Source organism: Meriones unguiculatus, chromosome 7 (genome assembly GCF_030254825.1).
Source record: "Meriones unguiculatus strain TT.TT164.6M chromosome 7, Bangor_MerUng_6.1, whole genome shotgun sequence".
Classification (NCBI taxonomy): domain Eukaryota; kingdom Metazoa; phylum Chordata; class Mammalia; order Rodentia; family Muridae; genus Meriones; species Meriones unguiculatus.
Window position 1 is genome coordinate 23643263 of NC_083355.1, and position 20498 is coordinate 23663760.

Here is a 20498-nt window from a genome sequence, read left to right on the forward strand (position 1 = left end):
TGAAGGCTCCGCCAGATGAGAACAGGGCTTTGCCTCCTCCACCAGGCTGGACTATCCTCCAGGCTAAATAGTGGGTTTCCTCAGAGTTGGAGCTGAAGGGAAGGGCTATGTCTCCTCCATCAGACTGCAGGTGCTTTGGGCCAAGAATCCTCCCCTGCTTACTTTTTTTTTTTTAATTTTATTTTTATTTTAACTTTTTATATGTCTCGGTAGTTTGACTGCATGTATATCTGTGCATCAGATACTCCTGGAACTGGAGTACAGATGGCCATGATTTGCCTCATGGGTCCTAGGACTCAAACCTGAGTCTTCTGGAAGAACAGCAAGTACTCCTAACCAATGAGCCATCTCTCTGGCCTTTTTTATTCCCCCCCCCCCATTTATTTAATCACTTTACAGCCTGACTGCAGGCCCCTCTCCTTCTTCTCAGGGAAAAGGAAGCCTCCCATGGGTGCCAATCCGCCTTGGCCACATCAAGCCACAGCGGGGCTAAGCACATCCTCTCCCACTGAGGCCAGACAAGGAAGCCCAGCTAAGGAAAGAGATCCAAAGGCAGGCAACAGAGCCAGAGACAGCCCCCCTCCAACTGTTAGGGAACATCTCTTTTATTTTTAATTACGTGTCTGAGTGTGGTTTTATCTGTGTCTGTGGTTTTGTGCACTTGGGTGTAGTGCCCATAGAGGCCAGAAGGGGGCAGAGCATCAGAAGTGCTGAAGCTGGAGGAGGGGAGAGCTGAATGCGGATGCTAGGAAACACATTCCGGTTCTCTGCACGAGCAGGATTGTTCTTCACCTCTGAGCCATCTCTCCACCATCACATCTGAATCTTGCTGCACACCCTCCCCCAGGACAAGGGGGTCACCTCAGACCAGCCCCCGCCCACCTTCTCATCACTTACTCTCTCTCCTTTCTCCTCGTCATCACTGAAGAACCAGTCTGACTGCAGAAGAGACAAAGGACAAGGTGAAATTAGCATGAGAGCCGAGGGAAGACCGGGGCTTCTCAACTTCAGGCCAAAGGACCCACAGTCCCAAGGGTAGCTCCTCCTCTGAATAAGTCCTAAGGGAAGGGGCTCCTCATGGGGAGACAAAGTGGGACCACATGTGAGAGAGAAACAGAGAAGAGCTAGGAGAGCCCACCACAAGCAGGTGACAGTTTTTCCACAAACTGGTCCCGGGTGCCTCACTATGGTGTATGCTCTGTAGCCAGGCACAAGGGCTGGGTAGGCTGTGCCCTCTAGTGGGCACTTGGGGAGCTGAGGGTGCAGGAGGGCATCTCCCACCATCCCTATCCCTGGCTGCACGTTGACACCTGAGGTGTCACATTCTGGCCAGTGAAGAAAAAATACCTGGAAACAAGTATAAGCTTCCCTCAGGGACAGGCAGGCAAGAGCTTTCTCATAAAGGACACACACACACACACACACACACGACACAGTGGCTCATGCCTGTAGGGAGCCTAGGGCTAGATAATTTACTTGAGTTCAGGGGCAGCCCAGGCTACACTGTGAATTCATCCAGCCTGGCTACAGAAGGCCTTGCCAAGCAAAACAGAGCAGTTCAAAAGATAAAGTGAGCCCCCAGCCTCTGAGAATCCCCCAGCCTCTGAGAATCCAGAGGTTTGGAGTGTTTACAAATGAACAGGCAACATGGAACTTCCAGCATCAAAAGATGGATGAAAGCAAGTAACATTTCCTATCTGTGTTGAAGGAATACCACTTTGAAACCAGAAATTTTATACCCTGCTAAACTCTCATTTAGTTTTGTCCTCACCCCCAGACCCTTGCCAGAGACAGGGTTTCTCTCTGAAGCCTTGGCTATCCTGGACTCGATTTGTAGACCAGACTGGCCTTGAACTCAATGATCTGCCTGCCTCTGCCTGCCAGAGTGCTGGCATTACAGGCGTGCACCACCTGACCTGGCTCTCATTTAAATTTAAGGATAAACCCAGGCATAATGGTGTGTACTTACAATCCCAGCACCAGGAAGACAGAAGCAGGAGGATTGCCACAACTTTGAGGCCAGCCTAGTCAGGCAAACCAGGGCTATGTGATACACACACACACACACAAATTGTAATATATATGCTGTCATTGTTATTTTTTGAAAAAAAGGTATCATGTAGCCCTGACTAGCTTTGAACTCCTGAATTCCTGATTCTCTTGCCTCTACCTCCCAAGTGCTGGGATCATAGGAGTGAACTACCACACCTAGCTCCAAGATATCTTAAAATATTTTAAGGAGAATTGGCGCCAGGGAGATAAAGTTTTTGTGTCATAAGAATAAAGACCCAGTGGGGCGTGGTGGTGCACACCTGTGATCCCAGCACTCCAGGGAGGCGGAGGCAGGCGGATCTCTGTGCCTTGGAGGCCAGCCTGGTCTACAAAGTGAGTCCAGGACAGCCAAGGTTACACAGAAAAACCCTGTCTCAAATAAAATGAACAAACAAACAAATACAAAATGAACACCAGAGCTTAGACCCCAGCACACATGTGAAAAGGCAGGACAATGACACAAGTTCTTAAGTCAGGCACTGGCGAGTGGAGACAGGTGGATCTGAGGGATCTGCTGACCCGCCCCCGCAGCTGACACAGAGAGCTCCAGGCCCAGTGAGAGACACTGTCAATGATGATGTGGAGAGTGATGGAGGAAGATACTGAATGTCTGTCGACCTCTGGTCTCCAGATGTGCACACACAGGCAAGAGCATCTTCCCACACAGAGATCACAATTCACAGACTTGGAAGAGACTAGAAAAGTACTTCAGCTGACTGTGCAGATAAAAATTAAGCAGGGACTACGGAGATGGCTCAGTGGTTAAGGGGACTGGTGGCTCTTCCAGAGGACCCAGGTTTGATTCCCAGTACCCACATGGCTGTACCTCCAGTTCCAGAGAATTTGGTGCCCTCTCTGGTCTCTGCAGACACTGCACACACATTGTCAGATACAGATCCAGGTAAACTCATAAAAATGTTAAAATGTATATAAGCAAAAATCTTCTTTTAGGGACTTAACAGACACATCTGAACTAGTGAGCATACTTGGGACCCTCAACCATTAGAGAAGATGTAATGCTGACAAGAACGGGGCCAAGGCTGGGTGGTGGGGGAGGCAGAGGCAGGGGGATCTCTGTGAGTATCTGAGAGGCTGCAGAGTTCGTATGAAGGGAAAAAAGAATCGAAACAACAGAAACTTCAGCATTCATTCATCGCCGGGCTGAGACAGCCGGCCGCTCTGGACCACACTCAGGGCTCTCTTCTCGTGTGACCTGCAGTCCTGCTCGTGGGAGCTAACCCAAGGGACCAACAGCTTAAGTCCACACACAGATCTGCACATAGCTGCCTGAAGCAGCTCTATTTATAATGGCGAGGGCTTGAGGGCAATCAAGCTGTTTGCTGTGGTCCTTTAAGGCATCACAGGCTTGGTCCTTTGATGGTGGCACTACTGAAAGGTACTTTGGGGGGTGGGGCCTCGTGGGCACACCCCTGAAGAGGAGGGTGGGGCCCCGCCTACCTTTCTCCCTCTTCCTCTTTGCTCTCTGGCTAACAAGATGGGCAGCTTTACTCATTCACCCTCCAGCTACAGCCACAATGTGATACCAGAAGCCAAGAGCAACAGAGACACTTACACTAGAACTGGAAACCTCAGAACCGTGAGCCAAAATAAGCTTTTTCTCTCAACAAGTTAATTACTTCACTAAATGGCTGAGAGCTGAGCAATCATCCTCCAGCAGAGGAAGGCATAAACAAGCCATCAAGTATCCAGTGGGCTCTCCTTCAGTATCAGAAGGAAACAGGCTATTAGCCCGGGATGGCGGTACACATATGTAATCTCAGCACTTGGGAAACAGAGAGGAGGATCGGGGCAAGTTCCAGGGGAAACCTGGTCTGCACATCAAGATTGTTTCAAAAGCAGACAAGCAAAACAACCAAAAGAAAAAAGAGTTACTGGGTCATGAAAAGACATGAGGTGACTGGCCCGCACCCCCAGAACACGGCTGCATCGCGAGTGGGCCCGTGTACTCCCAATGTCTGCCCTACGTGATTCCAGCTACATGACATTGTGGAAAAGGCAAACTGCAGCTATAGTGTGGAGGGGAAAAGGACGACAGAGCACACAGGATGTTTAGGGCTGTGCAGTGATTTGTATGCCACTACAGCGACGGACACATGTCACAACATAAATATATCCAGGCCCAAAGAACTCGAATGTCAACTGCGGCTGCTGGTGGGTAAGAGGTCAGAGTCTCAGCCATGTTGGGTGGAGAACCCAGGGCCATGAACGGAGCTGGAGACCTGCAACAGACAGACGTGACTCTATGATCAGCTCTGTCATGACAGAGCTTCCATCTTTGGGGTATGTGGATAATACAAGAAGGTCCATGTGGAGTGGACAAGGCTATTTCTGTGTCTTCTGCTCAATTTTGCGAACTTGTGGAGCTAAAGATTTTGTAAAAATCAGAGAATCTTCAAGATGCAAGAGGTAAGAAAAATCTTGCTGGGTGCAGCGGTGCACACCTGTAATCCCAGCACTCAGGGAGGCAGAGGCAGGTAGATCTCTGTGAGTTCAAGGTCAGCCTGCTCTACAAAGTGAGTTCAGGACAGCTACGGCTGCACAGAAAACCTTTCTCAAAAACAAAACAAAACAAAACAAAAAGAAAGAAAGAAATCTTAAGTAGATAAAAATAAAGTCCAAAGTAAAAAGATATTTAAGTTTTGTTGTGGTGGTGTTTGAGAAAGGATAACCCAGGCTGGCCTCAAAGTCACAGAAATCCCCCAGCCTCAGCCTCTCAAGTACTGGATATAGGCATGAGCTAAACCACATTAAAAGATGTTCAAACCGATGCTTTGCAAAAGGAGATACAAAAGCCTTTGACAGGTGTGATCAGGACAAACAAAGATGGGGCTGAAGCACTGGCTGCTCCTCCAGACGACCTGAGTTCAAGTCCCAGCACCCACGTGGCAATTCACAACCACCTGTAACTCTGCTTCCTGGGGATCCAACACCTCTTCAGACATGTGTGCACAGACATAGTCCAGGTAAAACACCCATACACATAAAATAAAAATAAGCATAAAAAAAACAAACAACTCAGCTGTGTTAGGGATGTGGGTCAGCCGGAGTCCTCGCCTAACACGCCAAATCCCTGGGTTTGATCTCCACAACAGCTTGGCCCAGGAGGGAGGAGGATCAGAAGGTTACGGTCATTCTGAGCTACTTAGCAAGCTGGAGGCCAGCCTGATAGAGGGAGATGAACTCTCAAACTACAAAGACCCCAGCAACCCCTGGGAGCCTGAGAACAAGGAGCAATACTAGTCAGGAAGGCTGAATCTGATCTCAGAGTCCCTGGTGAGAACTCCCAAAGGCAGCTGTAGGAACCCAGAGAGCTGGATGTTACAGGCTCAAAGTGGCCAGGAGGCAGTGGCACACATCTTGGATCCAGCACTGGGGAGGCAAAGGCAGGCCAGCCTGGTCTACAGAGTGAGTTTCAGGACAGCCAAGGCTACACGGAGAATCGCTGTCTTGAAAAACCAATAAATATTTAAAAAGAAAAGGAAAAAAAAAAAAAACAGTCAGAAAAGTGGACTGTGGGCTGCTGGAGACTCAGCTTTGGCAAGAGGCACACGACTCCACCCTCAGTGGCAGAAGCAGGGCTCTTCAGCTAAGAATAAGCCTGGCATGTGCTAGCCCTGAGCCTAAGATGCATGGGGGGGAGGGTTCAGGCTCTGCATCTGCTGCGGCCGTACCTGGAAACTCACACCCATAGCTCCCCTCCAGCACACCCCTCCAGCAGGAAGACAGGGGGCTGGAGAGATGGTTCAGTGGGTAAGAGCACTGACTGCCCAGCACCGACATGGCAGCTCACAACTATCTGTAATTCCTGTTTCAGGGGGTCATTACAGACATACATGCAGGCCAAACACAAATGCACATAAAAAAATAAATATTATTTTAAAAAAGGGTTGGAAGGCAGTCCTCCACCTGTACAGAGCAACTCGGTTTCTTTTTCCCCTCTTATTGTGCTCCCACCAGAGTCCTCATGCCCCCACCCCGTTTTTTAACATTTATTTATTATTTATACAGTGTTCTGTCCGTATGTACACCTGCAGGCCAGAAGAGGGCACCAGATCTCATTATAGATGGTTGTGAGCCACCATGTGGTTGCTGGGAATTGAACTCAGGACCTCTGGAAGAGCAGCCAGTACTCTTAACCTCTGAGCCACCTCTCAAACTCCCCCCCCCACACACTCTCTCTCTCTCTTTTAAAAGAAATAAATACCAGGGCCTTGCTCTGCAGCCCTGGCTTACACAGCCTATGCTGGCCTCAAGCTTGCAGTGAATCTCGGGGTCTCTCAGGTGCTGGGGTTACAGCCATGAGACACCACGCCCTGTGTGTTTCAATCTGTAAAAGCCACTGTTTTTATTTCTTATTACTCTTCTTCTGTTTGCCTTATTTTTATTTTTTTAAAGATTTACTTATTTTGACTTAATTTGTGTGAGCGTTTGCCTGCACCTATGTATGTGTAGCACACACCTGCCACATTTATCTAAGTTTTAAAACCACTGTGCACTGTGTTGGTATAGGTCAGAGGATATTTTGTGAGAGTCAGTTCGCGACTTCCAGAGACTTCCAGGGACTGAACTCAGCTCGTCAGGCCTGGAGGCAGGCACCGTTACCCACTAAGCCATCTTACTGGCCCTGAATTTGTATTTGAACTTTCTCAATATTGGGAAATCTTTGTTATTTTTTCTTTTCTTTTTTTCACTTTTTCTATTTTTTTTTTCTAATGCATTTTCTCTATTCTCTTTTCCTCTCATTTATTTAACTTTGCTTAGTCTCCATTTCCCCCCCTTTCTCTGCCTCCTTCTTTATCTAATTCACTTACGGCTTCTACAACAGCCTGAAATAACTTTTAACCTCAGAACACCTTTTGTATTACTTAAGTCATTTTCTGCTCTATGGTCATTAACAGACACTAGCAAGCTTCAGTCCACTCTAAGTGTTTTCCATGTCAATGGTTTGATGCTGCTTTTACAGCGGTTGTTTTCTCTGAGTGGACCGGGGACTGAGCCCTCCAGGGTGGGCTGCTCCATAGACAGCACAACACAGAAACATGGGAAAGCTGCCAACAGGCCTTTTCCAAAATCAGAGATACTTTAAGAGAGCTGGAGAGCTGGCTCCGTGGTTGAGGGCACGTGCTGCTCTTGCAAGGACCCGGGTTCAGGTCCCAGGATCGAGACAGCTCACACCTTTGTAATTCCAGTTCCAGAAGATCCCCCTGCAGGCCTGTGATACACACACATCCATGTAGTCAAAACACACACACATACACATACACACACACACACACACACACACAAGATACTGTAATAATAAAATGCTAGGTGAAGCTTTTTCAAAAGTTTGCTAGTAAAAAGAATCAATTATTGAAAAAGGACACAAACAGGCAGATAGATAAATTCAATTTAGGATTTGGTGAGGAAAGTCAGTACATTAGAGGAAAAGGTCAGCGAAGAAACAGAAGTGGGGAAAAATAGAAATGTTGGCAATGAAAAACCCAATGAATCAAAAAAACAAAAACCAGCAGAAAACCCTGCCAATAGACTCAGCGGAGCAGAGAGAAATGTCAGGGCTGGAGTGTGGGCTGGCTAGTTTTCTGCCAACAGACACAAACCAGAAGGACTCTCGACTGAGAAAATGTCTACATAAGATTGGCTTCTGGGCAAGTCTGCTGGGCATTTTCTTGACTCATGATTCATGTGGGAAGGCCCAGCCCATTCTGGGTAGTGCCATTCCTGGGTTGATAATCTTGGGATGATCTTCGGAAAGCAGGCCATGAGGAGCAAGCCAGTAAGCAGCGCCCCTCCATGGCCTCTGCATCACTCCAGACTCTTGAGTTCCTGCCCTGACTTCTTCTTCTGATGGACTGGGATGTGGAAATGTCAGCAAAACAACCCTTTCCCTCCCCGAGTTGGTCATGGTGTTTCATCACAGCTACTGACTGAGACAGAGGGCGGGTGGTCAGAATACAACAGTGAAACAATAGAGAAAAAAAATGTGCACATGGCCACAATGACCAGGAGCTTTGGCACAGAAACAAGACACCAAACCTCAGCATTCACAAGATGGAAGAAGCTCACACTCTAGTCTATGAACACAGGAGAAAAAAAATGCCAAATCTAGAACAAATGAACACCCAAGGAGAATCCCAAACAATCGTGAAGAACCTCTTCAAAACAGACTAAGGCAAGGTGTGAAAACAAAAGGAACTGGTATTATAAGCTCTAAGGGGAAATGCTGGCTCATCTACAAAGATTGATCCATCAGAAAACCAGAAACGCTCTCCCCAGCTGGCACGAGGCCAGCAAAGCACGGAACTGCACATCCCAAGCCCTATGTGAATATCTACCACCAGGACCCGGCAGAGCTATGGTTTGAAACTGACAGAAAACTAAGACCATTTCAAGATGAACACAAACCACATCGGTTCTGGAAGCCAGGACTGCAGAAGAGGCTCACGGGAATCCTTTACACAGAGGAAGAAAGTCTCCATCATGAGAATACAGGAAAGAGTAAGTCTTGTGAGGAAGAGATAAACGAAGGTCCAAAATGATAAACCTGAAAAACCTTTGATAATAACAAAGGAGAAAAAAAAAAAAAAACAAATATCATAACCCAAGCAATTAAGTTAAAAGAATTAGTAAAATCACTCAGTCATAGCCTTCCATGTAAATGATCTCAACCCATCAATAAAGAGACACAGAGTGGCTGGATTTAAAAAAAAAAAAAAATCACCAGCAAGGATTATCACAGACTGAAAGAGAAAGGAGTCACTCCACCAAGAAAACAAGCTGAAAACATGCCGGTGTGGCAAGACGCAATAAGTAAACTCCAAAACAAAACCAGACGAAATAACGAAGATGCGCCACAAAGTGAAAGGAAGAGGCAGGTGTATGTCTCGGCTGGCAGGTGCTTACCCAGCATGCACCAGGCTCTGAATTCATTCTTCAGCATGGGAGAAAGGTCACCAACATTGGACCACAACAATTAATAATAAAAATTATTTGAGCCGAGGACGTAGCTCAGTTGGCAGGTCCTTGCCTAGCATCCATGGGGCTCTGGGTTTGATCCCACAAAACCCAGACACTCAGTACACATGGAGGTTCGGTGTCCTCCTGGCTATAGACTGAGTTTGAGGGCAGCCTGGGCTACATTTTCAAGGGAGTCAACAACACTCTCTTCTGGCCTCCATGGGCACCAGGCAGACACAGTGCAAAGACATCCATGCAGGCATAACCCATGCGTGCGCGCGCACGCACACACGCACGCACGCACGCACGCACGCACACACACATTTAGTCACACACACACACACACACACATTTAGTTAAAAAAGATGGTCTACAGAGTGAGTCCCAGACCAGCTCTGTCTTAAAAAAGGAAACAAACAAACAAACAAAACCCAGCTACCACTGAAAGAAATAGACTAAGACAATAATAAAAAAATGACATGACAAGTGTGTGCACGTTCATACAGGTGCTTCCTCTTTCACAAAACAAACACTCCCAACCATGATAAACACAGTAGATGGTCCGAACACAACAGCGAGGGGCTGAAAGTGCTTGCTGCTCTCCAGAGGACCTGCGTTTCTTTACCAGTCCCCATGCTGGGTAGCTCACAACCCCATGTAATCCAGCAGATCCTCTACCTTCTTCCGGCCTCCGTGGGTACTGCAAGCAAACACACACACACACACACACACACACACCCATAATAACGGTTACTTTTTCTAAGTCAGAAGGATCTCAGATAACCACTTAATGATGAACCTCAAAGTTTTATACAAACAAGAGGAAGCACACCCAAGCAGCATATGCCAAGAAATAATAAAGATCATATAGAAACTTTCAAAGCGGAGACTGAAAGAACAAAGCAACCAATCAAATAAAAAGCTGCTTTTCTGAAAAGAAAAATTAGCCTGGTATGGAGGCACACCTGTAATTCCACCTCCTTTGGGAAGTAGGGGCAAGAGATCAAGAGTTCAAGCCTAGCCCCAATCACATAACCTGGGCTACAACACACCCTCTGTAGGGGCTGGAAGGAAGTAATATTTATACAATTAGAGAAAATCTAGAAGGGCATTAGGAAATACCTTTAAAAACTTACATTCAAACAAACTGCAAAACCAAAAGAAGCTATGAATAGAGTCATAAAGACAATCAGATTAGCTGGATGGTGGTGGCGGATGCCTATAATCCCAGCACTCGGGAGGCAGAGACAGGCGGACCTCTGTGAGTGACAGGCCAGCCTGGTCTACATAGGAAGTTCCAGGGCAGCCAGGGCTACACAGAGGAACACTATCTGGAAAAAACAAACCAAACCGAACAAAAAAAAAAAACAAAAACAAAAAACACCCAATCAGACTGGGTGTGAACTTCCCACCACAATTCTGCCACATTCTACCCTCCATCAAAATAAATACACACATACACTATATATGAACGAATTAGCCAAGCTCCACCAGCAAAGCGCCCCAGGCTTGGTCCTTTGACTGTATTAAACTTCTGCTAACAGTCTGCTGTGTCACAACAAACTGCTGTAAAATGTGGAGAAAGGGAAGGAGGCTGGAAACAGGCCTCACTCTATCGCTGAGGCTCTTCTCAAACTCTATGAAGCTCAGGCTGGCCTTAAACTGGCTCTTGGTATGGTGCATTTCCTGTTGTCAGCCTGGCATGAAGGGCTAGAGGGCAGCAATAGCATCAAACACTCCCCAGCACACACGAGAGTGCGGTCAGGCTCAGTGCAAGAACGCCGGCAGAGCACACCCAAGGCCATCCCTAACGTGGCAGGAAAAAGTGCCAAGGCTGGGAAGTATCAGGGGCCCGCATATGCCAAATAAATGACTAAACCCTCCACCGTGGGCTCTCGGTGCCAGCTGACTTGAGGGACACAGCAGGGCTGCAGGGTGACGTCCACCAAGGCCCCGGGTCTGTGCTCCTCTTTGTAGCGGTCTTGTTCCCACTTTACTTCACGGCCTCTACCTCATGAAGTCTGCTCTGGATGCCTGGGGACCCCAGGCTTCTCTGTGACAGAAACTCCCACTGGAAGCCATTTTGGCTGAAATCCCAGGAGGAGTTAATGTTACCCACTAATTCCAAAGGTCACTGGCTGGCCAGGGCTGACTTCGGCCTCTACCACCCACCCTTGCCTTGGCTCTGACCCCAGGCCCACAGCTGCCCTCTGGAGTCAGCCCTGGGGAAGGGGTGAGGCAGGAAGGGCAGGGACAGCAGCCTCTGGTTAGACAGATCTGGTTAAAATCCCGGAGAAGCCATTTTTTTGGTGTGAGACCTTGTATGTCATCACCTCTCTAAGCCCCGGTTTCCCTCATTTGTAAGGAGGGGTAACAGGACCCAGCTTTCCCTCCCTCAGGTGCGTATGAGGGGGAGGACCACAGCTCCCTTCCTGGGACCAATGGCTAACCTAACTCCTTCTGCAGAAGACTCTGGGTCCACACTTGGTAGCTGTCACGAGATTGGTAAATGGGGAATCTGATGATTCATAAAATTATCCTTGTGCTCCTAGAACAGTGGTTCTCAACCTTCCTGACGCTGTGGCCCTTTAATACAGTTCTTCATGTTGTGCTGACCCCCAACCATAAAATTGTTTTCATTCATTATGTAAATAATCTGTTTTCTGATGTTCTTGGGCAACCCTCGTGAAAAGCGACCCACGGGTCGACAACCACTATCGCAAGGGCTCTGAGTGGGCTCCAGTAGAGGCCTCTATCGCCCTCTGCTGGCCACTATAGTTTCTGCATCCTTCCCAGACAAAAGCAAGAATATGGCAGAATACAGGGCTTCTTTCCAGGAGTCAGAGGGAGGTGGAGTAGTGGCTGGCGCCAGAGCACTGTGGAGGATGTGGCCTTGGCCTGTGCTCCCTGACCTGACCTGTGGGTGTTGGGCCCAGACCTCCTGACACCCAAGTCACACAGTGTGCCCAGTTCTGCACACCTCTCCTGAATCAGCCTACGGAGGACCCTCTGCATCTAGACTCCGGCCCCATGGCACTATCCCTGCTTCTCCCTGACTCTCCTGCCAGTCTTGGTCCTCTGCTGAGGACTTGGGTTCCTTCCTGTTCCGTCTTGATGGCAGCCTGTCACTGCTGAAGGCCTTGCAGCCACCTAGCAGTTTCCTCCTTGGCTATGGGGCACACAGGCCGGGCAGGAGCAGAGCCCGGTCCTGGGCTTCCAGGATCCAGATATTCGATGGGCACTTACATGCTGGATCAGTGTCTCCACAATCTTGTAGCGGTCCGGCATGTGGGTGACCATGTCTGTCATGTTGTCTTCAGATGTCCTCACCAACGTTGGCCCAAAGACCAGAGCCAGGTTCCGGGGCTCCATCTGGGTGGGGGAGGGGAAATTCCCAGCATCACCGCTTTGGGCATGACCTCCAGTGCCCTGCACTTCTCCTTCACTCCAGGTCACTGTGACCACCAGCCCCAACTCTGATACTTCCCTAGGTTAGGGCATGAACACCTCACATAGGCACGCAGAGGGTGCTAAGCAGAGGACAAGCCAGATGGTAGGCCTGGCAGCCATGATCAATGCCCACATCAGGGTAGCCCCGAGAGTTAATTAAAACAGAGGGAAGCCTGACGTGGGAGACATGCTGGCGAGTCAATGGTCTTATAGAACAAGGAGAAATCCTTCACTCCTCGTTTTCTCCAGCTCAGAACCAAAAGACAGAAAGAACTGGATCAGGAAGACACAAAGTAAAGGCCTGGATCAGAGGACAGACGCCACCATACGCGGAGGAGGCAGCTCTTGGTGTCCTCGTGGCCTCAGCCACTCAGGAGCTGCCCCTGAGAGGGAATGGTGCTAGCCGGCTGCAGGCCGGCACACTGGCCAGTGTGGTCAGAACAGAACAGAACCCTTAGGAAGAGCGAGGGCTCAGGGAGCCTCAGATCATGCCGAGAATCACCAATCCCAGAGCAGCCGCTGCTTCCCAGACTCCATGAGGGAGCCACACGTACCTTGTTTTTCTCTGAGTGGTCAGCAATGGTCTTGAGATGGCTCACGAGGAATTTAAGCGTTTCATAGTAGTGTCCTGGGAGATCCCGGATCTAGGGGACAGGAGGAAGGAAAAGGGATCAGGCTGTGGCGATCTCTCCAATCCAGCCTCCACCATGCCGCAAAGGGACTCCCACTGTCCCACCACAGGGAGCTGGATTCCACCTTCCAAACCCTTCCTTAGTACACAGGGGAAAACTGAGGGTATGGTGGAGAAAGACGTCATGGAAGGCCCTGGGAGAATGGTCCCCAGCTGTCCCTCCTGTCTGCTGGTGCTCTTTCCTCACCAGCTTCCGAAGGGTCTTCATCCTCTCCCTGGAATCTTCTATCCGATTGGCCTCGATGAAGTCATTGTATTTGTCTAGAATGCAGGAGAGATCATCAGTGGTGAGAGGTGCCCCCTCCCCACTCTTGGGAGCTGAGGGTCTCAGCCAGGAGGGGAGGGCATTGCTGTGCCCAAGGTGTTCACATGAGATGAAGACCAGAACTTTTCGCTGATCACTGAAAAGGGTGTCCCTCCCCCAACCCCCTTCTCCAGGCTAAAGATCCCAAGGCTCAGGAGGTCAGACAAAGAAGGAGAGGAGCCTTCAGGCAGCTCACCTGCCCCACCAGTCCCCAGCTCCTGAGGTTCCCAGAGACGTCCCCAGGGAACGTCCATACTAAAGGAAATAAGCCCCTTCCCCATCCTCCTCGGGCTGGCAGCCTCCATCAGGTCAGCTGGGCCAACCTCCAGCACATAGGGGCTTGGCATGGCCAGGCCCTCAGTACCATCCCCAGCACCCCAAAACATAAAAATATAAAACAAAGCTCATGTACAAGGACTGCCAAGGTCATGCTTTAGGGCTGGGGCGATGGCTAGCGGCCGAAGGTGCTCGCCACAGCACCACAGAGAAAGCTTGTCGTGGCGCCATGCCCTGTCACCCCAGCACTGGAGCTCACTGGCTGGTCTGTCTAGCTAACTGGCGAGGCCCAGACACGTCGAGACCGTGTCTCAGAAAATAAAGTGGAGAGTGATAGGAGGAAACACGCAGTGGGGAAGGGCATTCCCACACACCTGGGACCAGTGAGCGAGCATCCGATTCTTCCCTACATCACGCAATGCAAGCTAGTTTAATCCTGTGACAGAGTCTAACATGTACATGGAAACAGCAAAGGTGAGGGCCTGTGTGTGGCGCTGTGTAGAAAGGCGCTCACTGCCAAGTCTGACAATCCGAGGTCGAGCTTGGGGTCCCACACAGTGGAAGGAGAGAAGAGAATCCTGCAAGCCGTCCTTTGACCTCTGCATGAATGACTTGGCATGTTTGGGTACTGCCCTCCTCACACTAAATAAAATAAATGTAATAATAATTCTGCAAAGATCAAAAGCCAAGTTGGACATGTTGGTTCATGCCTATGATCTCAGCACTCAGGAGGCTGAGGCAGGAGGCTTTCTCTAAGTCTCAGGCCAATCTAAGCTAGAGTAAGAACCTGTTTCCTGTCTCAAGAGGAACAACAAAAAAAACAAAAAAATGCAGCGGAAAAAATATTTTTATAATCACTAGGCCTAAACATGAGTTACTAATAAGATACATTAAAGAATAACTGCTTGAGTATTAAAAAAACGTATTGCTTTGGGCTGAGAGATAGCTCAGAGGTTAAAAGCACTGGTTCCTCCTCCAGAGGTCCTAAGTTCAATTCCCAGCAACCATATGGTGGCTCATAACCATATATAATGAGATCTGATACCCTCTCTGGTTTGTAGACAGAACACTATATATATAATAAATTAAAATAAAATCTAAAAAAAAATATATTGTTTTCAGCTGAGTAGCAGTGGCTCAAGCCTTTTTTCATAGTACTCAGGAGACAGAGACAGGTGAATCTCTATGAGTTCAAAGCCATACTGGTCTACAGAGAGAGTTTCAGAGCAGCCAAGGGTACACAGAGAAAGCCTATCTCAAAAAAAAAAAAAAAAAAAAAAAAAAACAACCCAGTTTTCAGGATCAGTGACGTAGCCCAGTTGATAAATGGACTTGCTGCCAACCCTGACAACCTGAGTTCAATCCCTGGGTCCCACCTGGTGGTAGAACTGACACTAGAGAGTTGACCTCTGACCTCCACACGTATGCTATGGCTCCTCCCCTCCATATTCAGTAAATATAATTTTATAAGATTTTAAACACGTTTCAGTTTCTTTCTTTTTTCTTCTTCTTCTTTTTGTTTTTTTGGGACAGGGTTTCTCTGTGTAGCCCTGGCTATCCTGGAACTTGCTCTGTAGAACATGCTGGCCTCAAACTCAACTGCCTCTACCTCCCAAGTGCTGCCTCTACCTCCAAAGGCCTGAGTCGCCACCACCTGGCCTGTTTTCAGTTTCTAAACTGACTAAGTCCAAAGGGAAATGGCAACTGGCTGTGATGGGATACACCTGTAATCCCAGCATCCAGAAGGCAGAGGCAGGAGGCTTGTTCTAAGTATGAAGTTAGCCTACATAGCAAGACCGTGTGGAAGAAAGAAGTAGAAGGTGAGGGGAGCTGCTACAGCACAGAGTTGCAAAGATCAGTGCTGCAGACTATTTGATCCCATCGTGAACCTGAGGCTGTGAGCTGTAAAACCCCGTTTCTTGTTTGTTTGTTTGAGCCCTAGCACACAATTTTAATCCAAGAACTTTCTGTTTCTATCAGATCGGCAAAAGCTTCAAACGCTAATGGCAAAGCTGGGGCTGCCGTCCAGCGGTACTGCACATGCCCACGATGTGCAAGGCCCTGCACTTGAGGGCCAGACTGCAAAAAGGCAAAAAACTGAACAAGGTATGGAGGAACCTGCTTATAATAACAGACACTCACAAGGCAGAGGGAAGAGATGGTCTGAGTAACTTAATGTTATCTCAAAAGAAACGGTAGGTGGCTGGAGAGATGGCTCAGCGGTTCCCTTTTTGCTCTTACAGAGGACCTAGGTTAAATTCCCATGATTCACAACCATCTGTAACTCCAGTTCCAAGGGAGCTAATGCCCTCTTCTAACTTCCTCAGGTGCCAAGCACACCCGTGGTGCACAGAACACATGGAGGCAAAACACTCACATACACACAAAATAGGCCAAAAGAAAAGAAAGTGAAATAAAATACGAAGGCTGATGAGATGGCTTAGTGGGTAAAGCATCTGCTGCCAAGCCTGACGACCAGAGTTCAATACCCAAGACCAACAGGTTGGAAGGAGAGCGCCAACTCCTCAAGTTGTCCTCTGACCTCCAAGTGTGGCACACACACCCCTACCCCACCTCCCAAAAAAAATAAAAATAAGCTGTGCAGCGACATCACGCTCCTTAAATCCCAGCACTTGGGAGGCGGAGGCAGGTGGATCTCTGAGTTTGAGGCCAGCCTGGTCTACAGAGTGAGTTCAGGACAGTCAGGGTGACACAGAGAAACCCTGCCTCAAAAAACATAAACAAATATATATATATATGTGTGTGTGTGTGTGTGTGTGTGTGTGTGTGTACATATGTATAATAAAAATAAAACAACAAAAGTGAGTGGTACTCTATTGAAAAGAACATCAGAGTCATGCTGTGCTACTAATGGGAGTGTGAACTCGGCCTCCTCCGTGCGCAATCCACACAAGCTCTCACAGGGAGACACTAGCCCACCGCTGAGCATCCCCCTACAGGCTTGTGAGGACTCAAGGACGGGCACTGCAAGGCTTGAGGAGGAGCTAAACTGCCATCAATAGTGGAGCAACTGGAAAAAGCACGGGCCAGCGACTTCCTTTCCTTTCACTTCACGCAACAATGAAGCTACAGCCTCCTCACTCTGGCTGTGGTGACACAAACGTCTGTCTCTTTCCCATCCTGTGCTGGGGACTCCATGCTTGAAATAAGTCACCGTGAGAATATTTACACCATGGAAATGAGAAAATGTAACAAACGGACGCTTTTCTCCTTCAGGGCCCGTTGTCAGCCCTCACCAGCATGCCACTCAACTCCCCCACTCTCCCCGGCTTGGTCTGGGCATCTCACTCACAGATAAAGGTCACGAAAGAAACACAACAGAAGGGCAGATCTGGTTTGTCTGTTCATTATTTGTTTTGTTTTGAATTTTGAAAACAGGGTCTCTCCACATAGCCCTGGCTGTCCTAGAACTCACTATGTAGACCAGGCTGGCCTTCAACTCCCAGAGATCTATCTGTTCCTGCCTTCCAAGTGCCGGGACCAAGCTATAAGCTACCACGCCCCGCTTGTGATTTTGTTTTTGAAACAGGCTTTTGTTTCATAGTGCTCTATGTAGCCCAGGCTGGCCTCAAAAGCATCCTCCTCCTGCCCCAGCCTCCTCAGTGCTGGGATGAAAGGCATGCGCCGCCAGAGCTGCTCAAACTGTTAATGATGAGCTAGAGATGTGTTTGTGGCCAGATGCCTGCGGTGGAATCCCGGCCGTGCCATACACGGACTGGCTGACCTCAGCAAGTCACTTCACCTCTCCCCAGAGTTCCCGTGTCTTGGCCCGTGAAGGGCATTGATGACAGTTCCTGTCCGGGGAACAGTTACAGGGGACTCGCTGTAACTGTCGCAGTGACTGCTCAGAGCACGGGTGTGACCTCAGGGAGGGAGGTCAGGGTGTCGGGGTTCTGCATGCACACATTTCCTTGGAGTAACGGAACAGCGAGGACGGCGTGTCCGTCTGTCTCGCCTCCCACTCCTGCTCACTACTCACCATCAGTGAAGAGGGGCTCCGGCAGCTTTCGGAAGAAAGCCTTGAGCAGGCTGCTGATCACATTGAGGTCCTGCCAGCGCTGTGGAGGAACAGAGCCGTCAGGACGCGGCAGGCTCACCCCGGGTACTCACGTCCCCATGTCCATACCAGCCAGGCCACCAAGTGCCACCCCAGTGCCCAGGCCTCCACGCCTGTCCAAAACACACGCTGGACTCCAGCTAGCCCAGTGGGCTCAGTACTGCCTACCACAAAACGCAAGAGGACCGAAATGTGGGGGACAGAAGTGGGGGAGCCACCCCACAGAAGCCTGCCCTGGACCAGAACTCTCCATTCTGCCCTGCACCCCGCCTCACTGCCAAAGCCCCAGCAGCCACGAATGCCACCGCTGTGTCATCCGTACCACTTTCTCCGACTTTCTCTTCCGGTGCCTGTACGGTCTCCAGTTTGTCACTCTCTCCTAAAAGACTGTGCTCTGTCCGGGGCCAGGATCTAGATGATCCTGTGAGGGGTGACTTTGTCCCCCAGGGGCTCTTTTTCCATTTTCCTAGGTGTGTACGCATCTATGGGAGCGGACATGTTCCTGCGTGTGGAGGCCTGACCGGTCCTCTAGCGGTCTTCCACCTTATCCACTGAGGCAGGGTGTCTCAATCAAAGCCAGAGCACACGGATTTGGCTACTCTCCTTAGCCGGCTTGCTCTGAGGCACCCATCTCCACCTCTGAAGACTGGAACTGCAGGTGGGCTGCCATGCCCACCCAGCATTTCTGTGGATCCTGGGCCTCTACACTCTGGTCCTGAGACCTGCTTAGGAAGCACTTTAACCACAGAGCCATCTCCCCAGCACTTCTTCCTTCTTTAAAAAAACATTGCTTATGTGTGTTGGGTGTGTGTAGACGCGGAGGTCAGAGGACACAGTCTGGGAGCTAGTTCTCTCTTTCCTCTGTGGGCTCCGGGGCCGTTTAAACTCACCATCAGCCTTGCATGGCCTGCGCTTTCACCTGCTCAGATTTGTCTCCAGTCGGGCTATTTTGGTTTTCTCAACTGGGCGCGGGGGTGGGGGTGGGGTGGGGGCACCACACATGTGGCTGGGTAGAGGCCAGGGATGGTGTCAAATTTCCTCCTATACCACACACGTGTGCCTCAACACATAACTTATTTGCCGCAGATGGCCACTGAGCTCTCGAAAAGAAACTGCTCTATAATGCAGAGAAGGAACCGCCAGGTCATGCTGTCCACCAGGGGGCACCCACACCCCACATGCTGGAGCTAGGCACCAGGCTTAGCCATCTGGTGAGAACCACTCAGAACTGCCCAGAGAGCATGATCAACAGAGACACAGTCAAATGCACACCCATCACCAAGAGCCTCAGCTCGGTCCAGAGAGTCCCAGCATCACCCTGTCCACAGGCTCCACCCACAGCACCGACTCCCCGCACAGCCCGGAGCAATGACAACCACCGTGAGTGACGCCTGCTCCCACGCTGTGCAGCCAGCACACCGGGCATGCTTGCTTGGTCAGGCCAGCCGCCCCTCCAGCCCTGGCTGTGGTGAGCTGATGTGTGTCACTGCATGCTGACGGCAGCTGAGGTATCTCCTACACGCCCCTCTCCAGTCCTTACCTCCGGGCCCTGAGGGCTGAGTGTCTCTCACCTCCCAGCTGCCAAACCTAAGCCCTCTCAGCTCAGCCTCTGGTCTGTGATCGCGTCTGCTCCCATCCCACTTCCTAAGAGCCCGGCCTTCTGCCCTTCTGGTTTCACTCTGCCTTTTCCCAGGCAGCGGTCCTTGGTCCCAGGCTGTCTGTCACGTGACTCCACTTAGTCAGGGCCTAAGGAATCTGTCAACCCAAACAGGTGAGGTACCATCACCCCAAATTCAATGGGGCCTCGATCTGACTCATTTCCTCCTTCAGCCTCTGTTCCTCACGCAGCTACCAGCTCTCTTCTGGTCTCTGCCCCTCCTCCCTTCCTCTCCCTGCCTCCAGTTACTCAGGGCCCAATGAAGCACCCTGACCCTCAGGGATCCCAAACCCTCAATCAAGGGCTTCACCTTCTACTCTCCTGCACTCAGCTGTTACTCAGCTTCATACCCTCCTCTTGGCCGTGCTTCTCAGTGTGAGAACTATGAAAAGCTCCTTCCTGCCCACTGGCCCAACGTCAAAGGTTCCGGGAACCCGTCACAAGCCTGGGCCTTACTGTCCCCACCCCCAAACACAGGTGCATCTACCTTTCGTCCAACCCTCAAACCCTTCCACCAGCTTTAGGCAATGCTGTCTTTCCCTACCGGGCTACCCACGTGCTCCCCCCCACCCTGCTCCTGCCCTCTGCAGCCCCTCAGTGACAGTCCCTCTTTGCTCTTGTCCTCCATGTCACATCTCTTTGTCCTCTCTCCCCACGTCCCAAAGACAAAAACGCTCTGTGGTGCTCCACTAGCCAGGTTTGTGGCTTCCCCCTGCCAAAGCCTTTTTCATTAGAGCCCCTTTGGTCAAATAAAATCTTACACAAGGCAGGCTGGTGAGAGCTGGCGCAACAGCCAAAGACACCGCTGCCAAGCCTGCGGAGCGCAGTTTAATCCCTAGAACCCCCATGATGGAAAGAGACAGCCAACCCCACAGGTTGCCCTCTGACCTCCACGTGTGCCCCAACATACGTAATCCACGCAGGTCCCCCATCAAATAAATAAACCAATGTGAACAAACCCAAGGTAAGATTCAGAGCAAAGCAGGGTGGCCCGAGTTCCAGCCAAGGACAG

At 49.9% G+C, this 20498-nt stretch overlaps 1 protein-coding gene across 7 annotated transcripts in view; it reads right to left on the bottom strand.

Annotated features, from left to right (window-relative positions):
• The window catches only part of Arhgap23 (Rho GTPase activating protein 23), a 93483-nt gene that overhangs the window by 11620 nt on the left and 61365 nt on the right, over positions 1 to 20498 (bottom strand). For all 7 annotated transcript variants that reach the window (XM_060386848.1, XM_021646831.2, XM_060386846.1 and 4 more), the window contains 5 exons: positions 17752 to 17830; positions 13359 to 13432; positions 13035 to 13124; positions 12277 to 12402; positions 898 to 939 (listed from right to left, as the gene is read on the bottom strand). In XM_060386848.1, the coding sequence (XP_060242831.1) occupies positions 898 to 939; positions 12277 to 12402; positions 13035 to 13124; positions 13359 to 13432; positions 17752 to 17830 (411 nt within the window). The remainder of the gene's footprint in view (positions 1 to 897; positions 940 to 12276; positions 12403 to 13034; positions 13125 to 13358; positions 13433 to 17751; positions 17831 to 20498) is intronic.